The sequence below is a fragment of the Puntigrus tetrazona genome, chromosome 14, assembly GCF_018831695.1.
Source record: "Puntigrus tetrazona isolate hp1 chromosome 14, ASM1883169v1, whole genome shotgun sequence".
NCBI classification, from domain to species: Eukaryota; Metazoa; Chordata; class Actinopteri; order Cypriniformes; family Cyprinidae; genus Puntigrus; species Puntigrus tetrazona.
In genome coordinates, this window is record NC_056712.1 from 13217009 (window position 1) to 13230933 (window position 13925).

Here is a 13925-nt window from a genome sequence, read left to right on the forward strand (position 1 = left end):
AAAGCATTGGTCGGTAAGATTGGAGACATTGCACGCATGCGGAAAAACAGCCTTCTTCGTGGCAGATGACCGTAAAAAAAGAAAAAAAAAAAAAAGAAGAAAAAAAGAAAGGATATGATTGTTACCCTGTTCCAAACATATTACAATGTTTTTAAGTGCAACGCTGGACTCCATTGTAATTAGCCATTTGGTGATTTGGTTACTTCCTCCTCACTTTCAGCCTAAATCAAAAACGAGACCAATGAAAGCGGGCTGCACTAATGTGATGCATTAACTTATTTATTCTGGCCCACTTCCTGTGTTTGTGCCTACAGTCTTCCAGTAGCTACATGTAAAGGGAGACACAAAACAATACACTAAAGACAACATCACTTAAGACAATAAATCACACTCAGCTGTCAAAACAATAGATATAAATAACTTATCACTTCCATATGCACATAGGGAATAATGTTTTTGAACACTGAATCTCGAAAAATATCAAGCAAAACTACCATTGACACTTCCGTCGCCCAGATGAAAGCCCTCCTCAATAGATTATTATTTGAATTACAATCATGAGTATCAGAAGGATCGACAAGCCATTGAAGCTTTTACTAAAGTAATCCCAGAACGTAATCTAATACACGAAAAGGTTAACAGTTGTCATATATGGCTTCAATAAACAGTGGGGCAGATGACAAGTCAGAGAGTAATGCCACCTTGTGGTGACACACACAGACGTTCAACAGTTTGTGACCTCTCCCAGCATCTGAACCACGGCCAGTGAAGGAATCATCAGTCAGTTCAGTCACATTCTACTGTTAGCCATTTTCAAGACAATTCACCTATAGAGTTACTTTCTGTTTCTCTAATTGCACATACAAACGTATTTGTCAGTCTCGATCAGTACCAGAACACTAAACCTAATGTTTTCAGGCAGCTATCGTTAAATTAAGCGCTGGAGGTTTAACTCTATAGGTAGATTGTTATAAAAATAACGTTCAATCACGATACCCATTAAATAACTGACTTCAATTCCTGCATAGAATTATATAAAGCAGATAATTTAAACTTTTAACAATCATAAAAAGGTAAAATAATAAATGTATATATTCTTAATTTGCCAGAACAGTGTTTCACAAACAGGATTATAAAACTTAAGTATATAAACAACATTTTCATCAGTGGTAGATATATATGTACAAAAAAAAACCAAACAAAACAAAAAAAACAACAGTTCACACCATGCCAACTGAAAATAAACTGCATCATGCTACTAGCCGGGAGCCATTCCAGGAGAGAGAGTATGTGGTTAGTGCTTTCCGGGGTCTATGTTCTGACGCTCCCTTTTCCCAAATCCAGCTGCTCCCATTTCTGACAACAACAAAAAAAGCACGAAAAATACTATTACAATGATTTGTGAAGGATCACACGACAATGAAGCCTTGAGTAGTAGATGCAGAAAATGAAGTCTTTGTCGTAAAAGAAATTAATTATATTTAAAACATTTTTTGACCCAGGTCATGATATTGCTGTTGAAACACAACATGAAATAGATCATATTGCTGAGTAAACAAAGAATATTCAAGCAAGAAGCAATAAAAGGACGTGATTTGAGTTTATGCATCTGGATTTGAAAATACTGACAAAAGTTGAGTTATGATACCAGTAACAAAATCTTGGCAGTGTGTAAATAAAACTACGGAAAGCAGCCTTCTCACTTAATTCGAAGAGGTGATGTGTCAGAGGTGGGAAATGACTGCATGCTTTGATGAAAGATTACGTCAGTGAAAAGATTTTCATCTTTTGAATAATTTACATTGATAAATTATGAACAATGGAAAGCAAATTGCATCAATTTGTATGCCTGAAGATGATACAGATAAACAGAGCCAAAATGAAACTAAACATCATACGCCTTGTACAATCATTGTGAAATTTAAAACTATTGTCATTTCATGTTTCATCGGTCATGGTTCTCATTGTCGTCATCATTTGAACTGCCTCCAGTGGAAGCTGACTGATTTAAACAGAATGCTTAAAATATCACTGGGTCAGACTGACATTGCGTGGCAAAACAAAATGAATCCTGGTGACGCAGGAAGGATGCAGGAGACCATAAAGGACACGCAGGATGAATGTAATAAATACCTGCAGTTTCTGGAGGGGGTCTCGCTGTGTCTGCTTGTCCTCTGGAACCACGTGGTTGTGGGAAGGATGACTGCCAGGGAAAACCCTGAACACACACACACACACACACGAAAGAAGAAATCATTATATAGAAAACAGTACTTTCAATCTCTGTCCACTTCTGCACACTGTACCTTTTGTAAAACCCTGTTTGAACAAATCATAATAGCCGCACATGTCTTTTTACACCGCATGTGGTTAACCACTTAAAAGTGCTGATACTCTTGTGTCTGTTCCAGGATGTAAAAGCAGCAAAAATCAGCAAAAAAAATTTCACTATCAAACTAACCTCCTGTAAAATAAAAACAAAAAAACCAACAACTGGTTACAGTAATATCACCAGATATGAGGTGAACCTGGCACTTCAGTATCGGTAAATTCATTATTTTATTCTGTTGTACTAAGTGTTAACTTGAATAATTTAAAAGCTTAAAGCTATATTTATTCGAGAAATATTTCAAAGCTGTTTCAATTTCATTTTGGGTGCATCTGCTGTGCCGTCAAGAACCCTGAAATTGTACTTCTCTTGCCATCGCATACTTACGGGGTTGACAGGCTGGAAATCCCTGCAGGGTGCTGTACTGATGTTAGGCATCCTGGGCGGGAAGTGTATGGGCCACCCCTCCAGACCTTGATGGCCCACCTGTACAAACGGGCCACAGTATGGAGGGCTCATCGGGCCATTGGCCGAGCCAGAAGTGGGATCAGACGTCCTCCTTTCCTGTTGCCCCTCCAAAACATTGAAAAAAAAAAAAAAATCTAAATAAGATCCAGTTGTCTTGTCATTTAAGTATTCTACAACATTTGTTGACCGTGATCTGTATTAACAACATTAGTGGAGCTTCTACCACAAGGTGGTGCAAATGTGGCACATTTACCTGCTTATGTTGCATCTGCTGTCTCTCTAGTTTACACCTCTCCGCTCGCTCTCTCTGACACTCATTCTGTGCCTGATGAAGCTGAGAAACAGAGATACTGAATTCAAGACTTGCACAAAATTCTTTCACGTCTCATTATTAACAAACTGGTCGTTTCAACTGGAGTCATTTCACTGGTTAGAGGTAATGGTCTACGTAGCTACCGACCTGATTCGTCAGATTGGTAAGTTGACCCTGCAGCCTTTCCACTTGCCGCCTCAGGTCTTCTTTCTCTTCATTCATCCTCTCTCTGTCGCTCCTCTCCTTCCGGAAATCCTCTTCAAAGATTTTCACCTGTAAACATTGCATGTGATGAGGATGCAAATCTACAAGATCTCTGCAGCCATTGGTGCATTTCAGTGGACTGTGAGGCTGAAGGAAGCTATCAAACCTCAGTCTGTATGACTCCTGGAACCTTAACACTCATTTCTTACAAAGTGTTTGATAAATGAGGTAAAATGTCTGAAAAATCAATTCATGTAGAGTTTTAATGAGTAAAACTTAAACTCCTAAAGAACCTCTGGCAAAATCTGACACAATGAGAAAACTCAAGCATCCCGAGGAGATCATTTACTATTTTAGCTCATATCTGACTAGACCAGGGCACTGTGCCATGTTAGAGTATACTTTGACTCTAAAGTAACTGGACACTTGAGCTGAGACACAAAAATGTGTGAATGTTACTGCACACAACATGTTGACTGGTACCAAAGTGCTCTGGTCCCCACTAGCTAGAAAAGCTAGAAAATTGTTGTTTATAACATTTGACAACAAGATACATCTTCAAGTCTTCAAGTGTTTGTACCTGCTCCTTCAACACAGCTATCTGCGTGTGCAGCTCCTGCTGTCTTAGGTTGGCCACACCTTCTCCCAGGTTCATGCCTGGCTGGGTGGAGGAGGGAGAGTGGAGGTTCAAAGCTTCTTCTAATGCCTGCAAAAAAGACAATACAATCAGAACTGATGTATAAATGAATCTTATTGACCCCAATGATTTGAACAGTAGTGCACATAACAAATAACAACATGCATTTCTTTTACAAAGGCTTTAAATTAGTGGTCGTCTAATCTAAAGAACAATGAAACGACAATGAAAGTTGTCACTAAAATAGCTAGGAAGTATATGTGCATTAGCAAGTCTGTGTGCTTCACTGACCCTATTGAGCCGTTGGATCTCTTTCTCCTGGTATTCTCTCTGTTTAGTAAGTGGCAGCAATTGGTCCTGCAGGTAACGCACCTTTTGTTTCAACTCACATGTTTCTGAGGTGAGGCACTCCTTCTCACCCTATGACAACATAAGAAATACACTGGTTAGCCACTGGAGCAAAACACAGTCACTTGGTCATACATTTAAATTTTGTACTGTTAATGTTAAGGATACTTATTATCCGACACTACTGAAATGAGGGACAGTCTTTTAAACCGTCTTACTATAAATACCACTTTTGTAGTAGGACTGAAATTAATTAAACATCTACATCAGTTTTTTATTTGCTTAATCAGGTTTAAAAAAGTGTGAGTTAATTTCCTGTATTGTAATATGCATGGTATGTGCTTAGGAAAAACAGCTCATTATCACAAGCAAACACCTGTCAGAGCACCTGACACATACCAGTCTGCCCACATGAAACTACCGTGACCTTTAAAGCATATAATATTAAAAAAAAACCTGTGGTCAACATTTTTCGATATCATGCAGATTAATTTTTAATAACTACAAGTACAAAATACTAGCATCGGACACAATGTTCTGATGTGTGGTTCAAGTAACTATGGAACATTTGTGGTCTGCTGTGGGGGCGAGTAATGCTGACAAAACCTCTGTAATGCTGTCCATAACTCATAAATATACTAAAAACCATGAGAGCATTCAGATGTAAAGATAAGTAGGCCGAGGATGTGAAAATGAAACCAGTCGTCACATGACACAATGACACTTCATAATTTTTTTTTACGATTTAATATCATATCAACATCAATGGCTATATTCATGGCAAAAATCAACAACAATTTAAATTACAATATCTGACACTAAACTAAATTATAAGGCAGTTTATCTGTGGAATTCTTGACTGTCCCCTCCGGGACTAAAGGGAAATTATTGCTGTATACTAAGAATGTCATATGGTCAGCTAGAGGGAATGACTGGTGCTTCCCAACAGAAAACTGAAAGCACTGAATGACTACTTGAAGCCTTTATCGAGCTCCACAGGGGTGTTAATACTAGTCAAATGTTCCATAAAGTAAATAAATAATTATTATTAATAATTAAACAAAAATAATTATTTAACAAAAATGAAATGAAGAAAGGCTTATCAATGATCTTCTTAATGAACAGCATAAAAACCACAATAAAAGACTAATATATTATATATGTGTGTGTGTGTGTGTGTGTGTGTGTGCATGTATGTAATGAAATGACTGAACTTTTTAAAATCTGAATTTCTCTTCACCTAAAAATTATAAAGACTTGTGAGAGTGCTGTCTGTGGCTTAGACCAGGGTGTACCTGCACATTGTCGATCTTAGACTTGGCGAGGAGGAGTTTTTTGTCATAATCTCTCTGTCTCTGTTCACGCTCTGCTTCAAGTTCAAGCACAGCCTTTTGGGAGTCAGCGAGCCGCTGCCTTAAGTCTGTGATCTATAAGAGGTAAAAAGTCAAACTGATTAAGGCTCATCTGACAGTGTGTTAGATTCATCAGTTAATAGGCCACACAAACACAAAATCTCAAGACCATTAGTTAATGAGCTGCCCTGAATGGGCAAAAACGTTGTATGTTGCAGTTTACTTTAATCTGCATTCCAGAGTGTGGCTTTACCAGAAGCTTGATAAGGGGACGTAATCTGTTTTATACTCATGTAATCTATTTTATGATAGAAAGAATGATTAAAAAAATAATAAACCACAAAAAAATGAAAACACAGCAATAAGAATAACAAAATAGAGTTGTTTTTGTTCCACTGTTCTAAGTTTAACACAAACCCCCCATGACGACAGAGGATGCGTGTAGAGAAATGCTTTTTTTCTATCCCTCTCTCTCTCTCTTTTCAGACCGAGCAGATGCAGAGATGCAACAGGCGTCACTATCTCTGGGCCGTGAGATCAAGCGGCTTTGCAACCTTGGCCAGCCCCTATGGCGAGCCACAACAGGAAGACAGTGGGTACGGGCGAGGTGAGGGAAATTCTGCCAGAGGTGTGACAGGAGGGGCTTGTGGTCTGATGTGCAACACTGTGACACACACAGAATTGCTTTCCATTCCTTTGCCCCAACAGCATTTCCACCGCCACACAAATGCAGTAACAAGGCCTGTCAGCAGCCTTCACGTTACACAGGAATCTCATGTGATGATTCATTTGGTTTAATCTCCCACTATTCACACACCTGCTGGTCGGACTAATTAAGCAATAGTTGTTTCTTAGTAAAGTGATTCATGTTTCTTAATGCGTTTTTTTTTTTTTTAAACTATCAATTAGGTGAGCCACAAACGTTACAAAACCAACTAGAACAACTATACATACATACATACATACATACATATATATATATATATATATATATATATATACATATATATATATATATATATATATATATATATATATATATATATACATATACATATATATATTATATATATATAATGTACCTTCTAGTTTATGCTATCATGTACCTTCTGCTCAAACTGTGCCTTCATTGAATTCACTGAATGTCCCACTGTTTGTTCACCTCCAGTACCTGAACAAGACCAAAGGCAAGAGTTGACACGACAGAGTCAAACAGGAAACTATGTCAGCAATAAAGCAAGCATAAAGAAAGCAGGGGACCTCCAGAAAGTTCTTACATCTTTCCTCTGTTTCTCCAGAATCTTGATCTTTTCTCTCTTACACCTCCGGATCACAAGTCTTAGATGGTGTTTTTTCCACAGCTTTACCAGACTATAATAATAATAATAATAAAAATAATAATAAAAAAATGAATGAGAATAATTAAAAACTGTATACTATACTATAATTATGCAGCCAACTACCAGTATTTCATTACCAAACCAACACTGATATGTTAACATTTTTAAACAAAAATAAACATTTAGGCTTACACAAAACTCTGATACATAAATGACAATGACAGAAATGATGACAAGTGAAAATCAAAAATAATTACTTCCGAATTAATGTGTTCATTTCATTTTTTATATTTAATATATTGGAATTTGTTTGTAAAACTTTTAAAACATTAAACCAAAAGACACTACAATATAATCCTTTGCTCTGCCCAGTAAAAAAAAGTGACAAATAAATCATTACCAAACCTGCATCCATCCTATATCTTTTCAGCAGAACTGAAACTCAGTATGAATGGTCTTTCCGTTTAAATGCCATAAAATATATCAAATCAAAACATTAGTTCATGACCAAGCAAAGTACAACAGAATTTTCCCATCATACTACAGTACAGTCTTTAGGTTGAGTCAGAGTGTAACACAATGACCATATTTATTGTTCGTCAATATTTAGTCATACCATGAAAAAAAGCCCACGAATGAGGAACTTAAACAGAAAGACCTTTGAGGAAGAGCAGTATTCAGAGCCAAAGTGGTATTCCCAAAACTAATCTAAGTGGCAAAAGTGACTCAATAAGAAGCCTCTCAATTTAGAAACTGGGGAGCAATTTGCACATTGGTTCTTTTTTTTCCTTTTTCTAAGAACTCCCACTGAAAGAGCTAACAAAAAAAGCAACTACACCGCAACATCACTGCTCTGAAAGGGAAATTGAAGACAAAAAAACCCAACACAAATTTAGAGCAGCACCAGGAATTCTATGGTGATGTCACCTAAGATTAAGAGGTTCATGGAAAAAAAGGCACACCTGCTGAGTCATGGTCATTTCCACCTTAGTTTTGGCCGTCTCTTCTTTTACTGGCTCCTCCTTCAGGCTTGGTTGCTCAATAGGTGCTCCCTGGGCTCCTCCGCTGACCTGCTCCTTCAATTTCAAATTCTCCTGCCTGTACAGAGTAAACAGAACCAAAATCAAAACTGGAAAACTGCAGGATTCTCTATTTGACACAATCAGAGAACAAGCATCTGATGGAAAGACCCCTCAGTTCCAGCACAGCAGGAAATACTGGGGCCCTTTATGATATTGTCAGTTTACTCACACTCACAGCAGCCTTTTTGCTTTATGTTGTTCCATGTGTAAATAAAATGATGAGTTTTTTTTTTTAACTGATGTAAATGTGAATTAAATTACCTCAGCTGTTCCAAATCGCGGTTACGGTACTGAAGGTCCTCCTCCATTTTTTTCCTAAGCTCGTTGTTTTCCTGTCTTAGCTGTTCACAGAGTGTCTACAGGTAAGAGCGAATTAAATTCAAAGCGAAAATTAAATTAAAAAGCAAATTAAATCAAACCTTGATTAATTTACATAACACAACTTAAAAGTCAATATAGTGGCCTAAACATCTCACCTGCAGGAGAGATGTTCTCTGTTCGTTCTTCTGGACCTTGGATGATAAGTGGTGGAATTCCACAGCCATACGACCCAGGTGAGCCAGTAGCTGGTTGGGATTGGACTCTTCGGCAAATACACTAAAAGAACTCTCCAGTCGCCGTAGTTGACTTGCCAGCTCCATATTCTCCTGTGGCAGGTGTATCACTCCAGCCTGGATTACGAAGGAGAATTTACTCAAGCAGCCTTCCCATAAGGATTACGTGTCACCTTTACTGTCAATATCTAGACTTCAACATCTTCCCAAAACACAAGAAAAGCACTGCGAAACCATAAACTGAAAGTGAAAAAAACCCTTAAACACCTCTATATAAGCATTTCCAGTTTTGCCAATTTGTCAACAAGAGTTTTTTGTAAATCTAACCAAAGAGGTATTCCATACACTGATACACATGAGTTTTTTTGGGTCTATCTGCATACTAACAAAATCCTGGAGTTTCCCTCTGAGTCACCCAAGGAACAGCTTCACACAGACACTTTGATTCATTATGATGAACAAATCCTTGATAAGGAAGGGCAGCAGAAAACAGCTGAGCAATTACTGTGCCTGGAATGTGTCACACATGACTTACATGCGTCGCACGATATGACAGAATACGGAATGTTTGAAACGGAGCAACAATCCAGCAAAATACACATTAGGTTCACACACGTGCTGAGCGACTGCAGCTGCCCAGGATTTCCTAACATCCCTAAAACTCACGGTCTGGGTTTCCGAGACGGTCTTCTCTTCCATATTCACCACCTCAAACTCAGATGAACTTTCCTGTAAACACAAGAAATCACAGCATTGCAACACTTGTTCTGACCGTCACATCGAATATCAAATCATAGAGAATTTACCCTTCACAAAGGTGGAAAACGACACGTAAAACTAGAATTTCCATTCACATTCGATTCATACCGCATGTTACGAAACAGTATGTTCACGTTGAACACAGCTTTGATGGGAATTGGGGATATATCACAACATGTGCATTGTGATATCCACAGACAATGTTAAGTCATAAAGGATATTTCACTTTTCAGGACAAATTAACCAGTAATTCACAAAACTGTTATAATCCTAGCATGAGATTTTCACAAAAGCATACTGTAATCCAACAAGTTATAATGTGTCATTTTTACACTATTAACTATTTTGACTTCAGATTGGATTCAAATTGACAGCAATTCATACAACTGAAGTTACATTACATCGCTGACTTAAGAGTTACAATGGTATCGTACTTATAGCATGTTTCCAAAAGTGTCAATAGAAGTGCTTACAGTTGCCTCTGGTTGTAAAGTATTTCCAGTTAAACAATCCCGAGATTCTTGTCTTTCTGTTGTAGGATGAGCGTGATGTTTTCCATGTCCTAGAGAAAGCCGCAATCACAAGATATCTGGATAAGAACAGGTCCCTCTGGTGTCAAACCTGTTTCGGACCTCACTCCATCAGAATAAATGATATAACTGTACCTTGTGTATCTGTCTGAATAGGGGCGCCCATGCACAGACTGGAGGCAAAGCTGGTTGTGGACGACTTCAGCACTTCGTTATCCCTCACCAGCTCCTCCACCCTCTTCCGAAGCTTGGCTGCTTCTGTCTGAGATTCCTCTAACAGGTCTCCTACCAGTCACGAGAAAGACAAACAATGAGCTACATGACATAAGCATGACAAAAAGAAGCTGCCCTGCCACAATTGTATGTCAAAAAACAGCAACAGCTGCTAAAAGCTGAAAATCCAGAATAGCTTCATTTTTGATCCAACTATTAACCTCTCAGTCCAAATTAGCAACACAAGATGCCAGTGAACTAATAATACATGAGTTCGATGACTCAGATACCCAGAATGAGCAACACGTAAGGCATTTAACTGCATGTAACCTCAACTTAGACACAGACAGATGGTGAAATTGAAAATACATAGGTGATATAAAATCTTCCCAGGTGGTTTGTATTAACCAAACCAGCCAGATCAATAAGGTTCTCGATTCACAAAAGGCATAAAAAATAAAATAGGTGGCAGTTTAGGGACCCTCACCTAAACTCTTCAGACCTTTCATTCTCTCTCTCAAAACGACGTTTTCCTCTAGCAGCTGTCTGTAGCTGAGGCTGCTGGCCTCGTCTTTCACCTGGCAATCGCTCCCACCGGGGTCATAGATGCGATATGGGCCTTTTCCCTCCATCAGTCACCCCCGTCACTTACCAAACATGTTTCCCTGTGCTAAAACAAAGAAATCAGGTGGTCATTCATGTGCGTGCACTGGACAGACAGGTTAAACAAAACTCTCAGACTAGCACTGTAACATGAACTGACAGCGTGGAAGCGCGTAAAAAATTATCGATTTGCAATTCAAAGAGAGGCATTTGAATAATGGCATCTTGGGGATTTCTCTTCGCCTATTTCAAGACACGATGATTTGAATGCACATCTTTGATATCATAACGAAATGTGTCACAGCAGTCATTAAGATATTCTAAAACCGTTTATGATTTTCCCATCGGCTTTAATAAATCAGTCAACCGAGACCAGCATAAATCTTCACTTCCATAAAACCACGACCAGAGACATTTCCACTAAGTGACAGGTCAAACCAGCAGCCAAACAAAGGAATAATCATGTGACACCAGGCGACATCTCGTACCCTAGTAAGACAATTTCTTCAAAAACAACGTCTCTAAAAAACACCAAATACAGCTACCTACCTTTACAGCAACTGTAAACCAAAGCAAATCTAAAAGTAAACCCTTTCACTTTCCTTTCCATGACAAGACCCGTTTAAATAGTCGACCTCGCGCTGATAGCTGATCTTAGCCCGGAGGAAACCTTATCTAGAGGATCATGTTTATTTCTAATCCCCTCCGAGCTCTTAATCAACAGCTCTCGAATGTCTTCGCTTAACAATACGACCTCAAACAGAAACAGTATGGAAACCTTGAGCATATATTAAGAATGAGCCGAAACCCCCTACCCACACAAGGTCAAAGCCAACGTATTTTGTATTCTAAATAAATGACTCACTTTCAAAACAAATATATGATGCTATTAGCTTAGCATCCGGCTAACAGCAGGTGATGTGTTTACCACGCTAGCAGACAAAAGCTTTCACGCTAGCTCTCCCTAAAACCACAAACAGCACCTAAATACGCTCGATAATGTCACAGCAGATGATAAAACGCAGCGGCCGCGCGATAACATTTATACATACCTGTATTTTATCCCTAGTTTTTTTGCTTTTAATCAAAAGAGGAGCTCTTTCTGTACCTTGACGGAGACTCGTCTTTGATCGGCCGAAGGTTTGCGGAAGTGGTTCGCGACGCGAGCTGGGAAATTCCGCAGATGTAAACAGAGCCGCGTTCACTCTAGTGATGGGAAGTCCGACTCATTTCCGCGAATCAGTTCATTCAAACGGTTCGTTTGAGAGAACTCATTTCAGTAATTCTTTCACGTCAGAACGTAATTGCGCCATCATGTGGTCCCTTATTATTACACGATACGAAACGTCCGAATAAAGATTTTGTCATGTATTACACGTTTTTCTAGATCTTCAATCGTTCATTTAGAACACAAAAATAATTTAATTTAACAACAGGCCTAATAAAAGCCAGATGTTTGCGCACGCTTTATTAAAATGCGCCCAAAGCAGGTTATTTAACAAATTTATTCCCAGTCTTTTAACATATATCATATGAGAAAAATCCGGACAGTCCGACTCGCTCATCGTTTCATGGATCTTTACGAATCAATTCTCATCACGATCCGCTGGAATCGGTTCAGTACAATTCGTAAAATAACTGTTCTGAATTATTGTGAACCGGTTCAACCGATTCACGATAAAGATCCGACTCAAATGAACAATTCTTTCAAGAAACAGTCATTGTTCGTTCGTTCGTTGTCACACGTTCGTAAATTAGTAATATAATGATTTAGTGTCTGCACTATATCTGTGACTGAGCTCATATAAACTATTTTTGAAAACATGGCTCGGCTTCACATATGATTAACTTTAAATGATTCGTTTAAACGATTTGCCTGCTTTTCATTTGCCGTTATTGTTTTACTGCACTGGTTCTTCTTATGTTTATGAAACGTTCATAATCAAACACCACCAAAACAAATCATTTTTTTAGTGGTTCGTAACAGGATACAATACAAACACAGCCTATGTGACTGTAGTTTACATGTGTGGGTAGGCAGAATATAGTCAATATTAGAACGTATTTCTCATATTTAATAATAAAAAGAAATCGCAAGGCATCCTCTAGGTAGCCTACTCTTTAATTTACAGATTTACAGTAGGCCCACTTACTACAGTGATAATTCAAATAAAGTAAACAAACACACAATGGCGCAGACACACAAAATCCACTTTATCATAAAATTTATTGACAAATCAAGCAGTTTTATAAAGAATAAGCATCTAATTGTATAATTGTTTTTGACCCACATATGCAGTATACAGCGACCTAATGGTGATTCAGAGGTCTGTCATACTTACTCATTCCGGTGTGAGTTATCTTGAAAACTTTAATCAGTACTGCAGGAACTAAATTGGTTGTCTCAGCTGTTCTAAACCCCATTAGTTATTCTGAAAAAAAAAAAATAGTAATAAAAAAAAGTACTATACTCAGTTCTGTACTCAACTCATTCAGTCTGAGTATGCAAATAAAAAAGGCTTATTAAGAAATGATGAAATTCACGTCAAAGAATGAGACTTTGCATTGGGTAACAGACAAGTTGTCGTTATTGGCCAATTCTGGAAGTTAAACAATTATAAGAAAATTACACATTATCTGCATGCTCATAGCATAAAAAACTACCACGGTTTGATGTACAGTATACATATTTAATTATGAGAAATATAAGTATTAGAAAATATTTCGAAAGTGCTGTCCTTGCAATTTGAAACATGCTTGGCATATTAGGATTTTTTCTGTCAAAATATTCCACAGTTTACACAACAGCCCACTGACAGGAAAAAGCTGTCAGGGGTTGTGAATTTATGAGAATTTGTTTCCAATTATAAAGAGATGGTCTAGTTAATTAAAGGAACTCTTTGGGTTTGTAATTTTCAGCATGTTTCCAAGATACCGTTATTGAAAACAGTAAATTAAGCTCGTTGTGGAAGTAAATACATGGATGGATGGTTTTTTTATGACCCTTGAGGTTAACTTCAGGAAAATGAATTAATCGTAAGCATTACAGTATTCTCCAGCAGTTTAAAAAAAAAACATACTATTTCTTCCCTTTGTTCATGTAACCATATCCAACATGCTCTATGTTGAAGTTCATTACATTTTACAATCAGTGCAAAAAACCAATGCACATGCAATGAATCAGAATCAGAAT

At 37.9% G+C, this 13925-nt stretch overlaps 1 protein-coding gene across 1 annotated transcript; it reads right to left on the reverse strand.

The window, feature by feature from the left end:
• Positions 1-261: 261 nt before the first annotated feature.
• tnip1 (TNFAIP3 interacting protein 1) lies at positions 262-11929 on the reverse strand. The gene is given in 20 exon segments (XM_043257295.1): positions 262-1356; positions 2134-2218; positions 2717-2905; positions 3051-3131; positions 3258-3383; positions 3895-4020; positions 4243-4371; positions 5595-5726; positions 6758-6789; positions 6792-6822; positions 6929-6961; positions 6963-7022; positions 7954-8089; positions 8335-8429; positions 8550-8744; positions 9294-9356; positions 9860-9948; positions 10052-10201; positions 10617-10799; positions 11785-11929. Coding segments are annotated over 19 exon segments (1959 nt in total). The 5' UTR covers positions 10762-10799; positions 11785-11929; the 3' UTR covers positions 262-1294.
• Positions 11930-13925: the final 1996 nt, after the last annotated feature.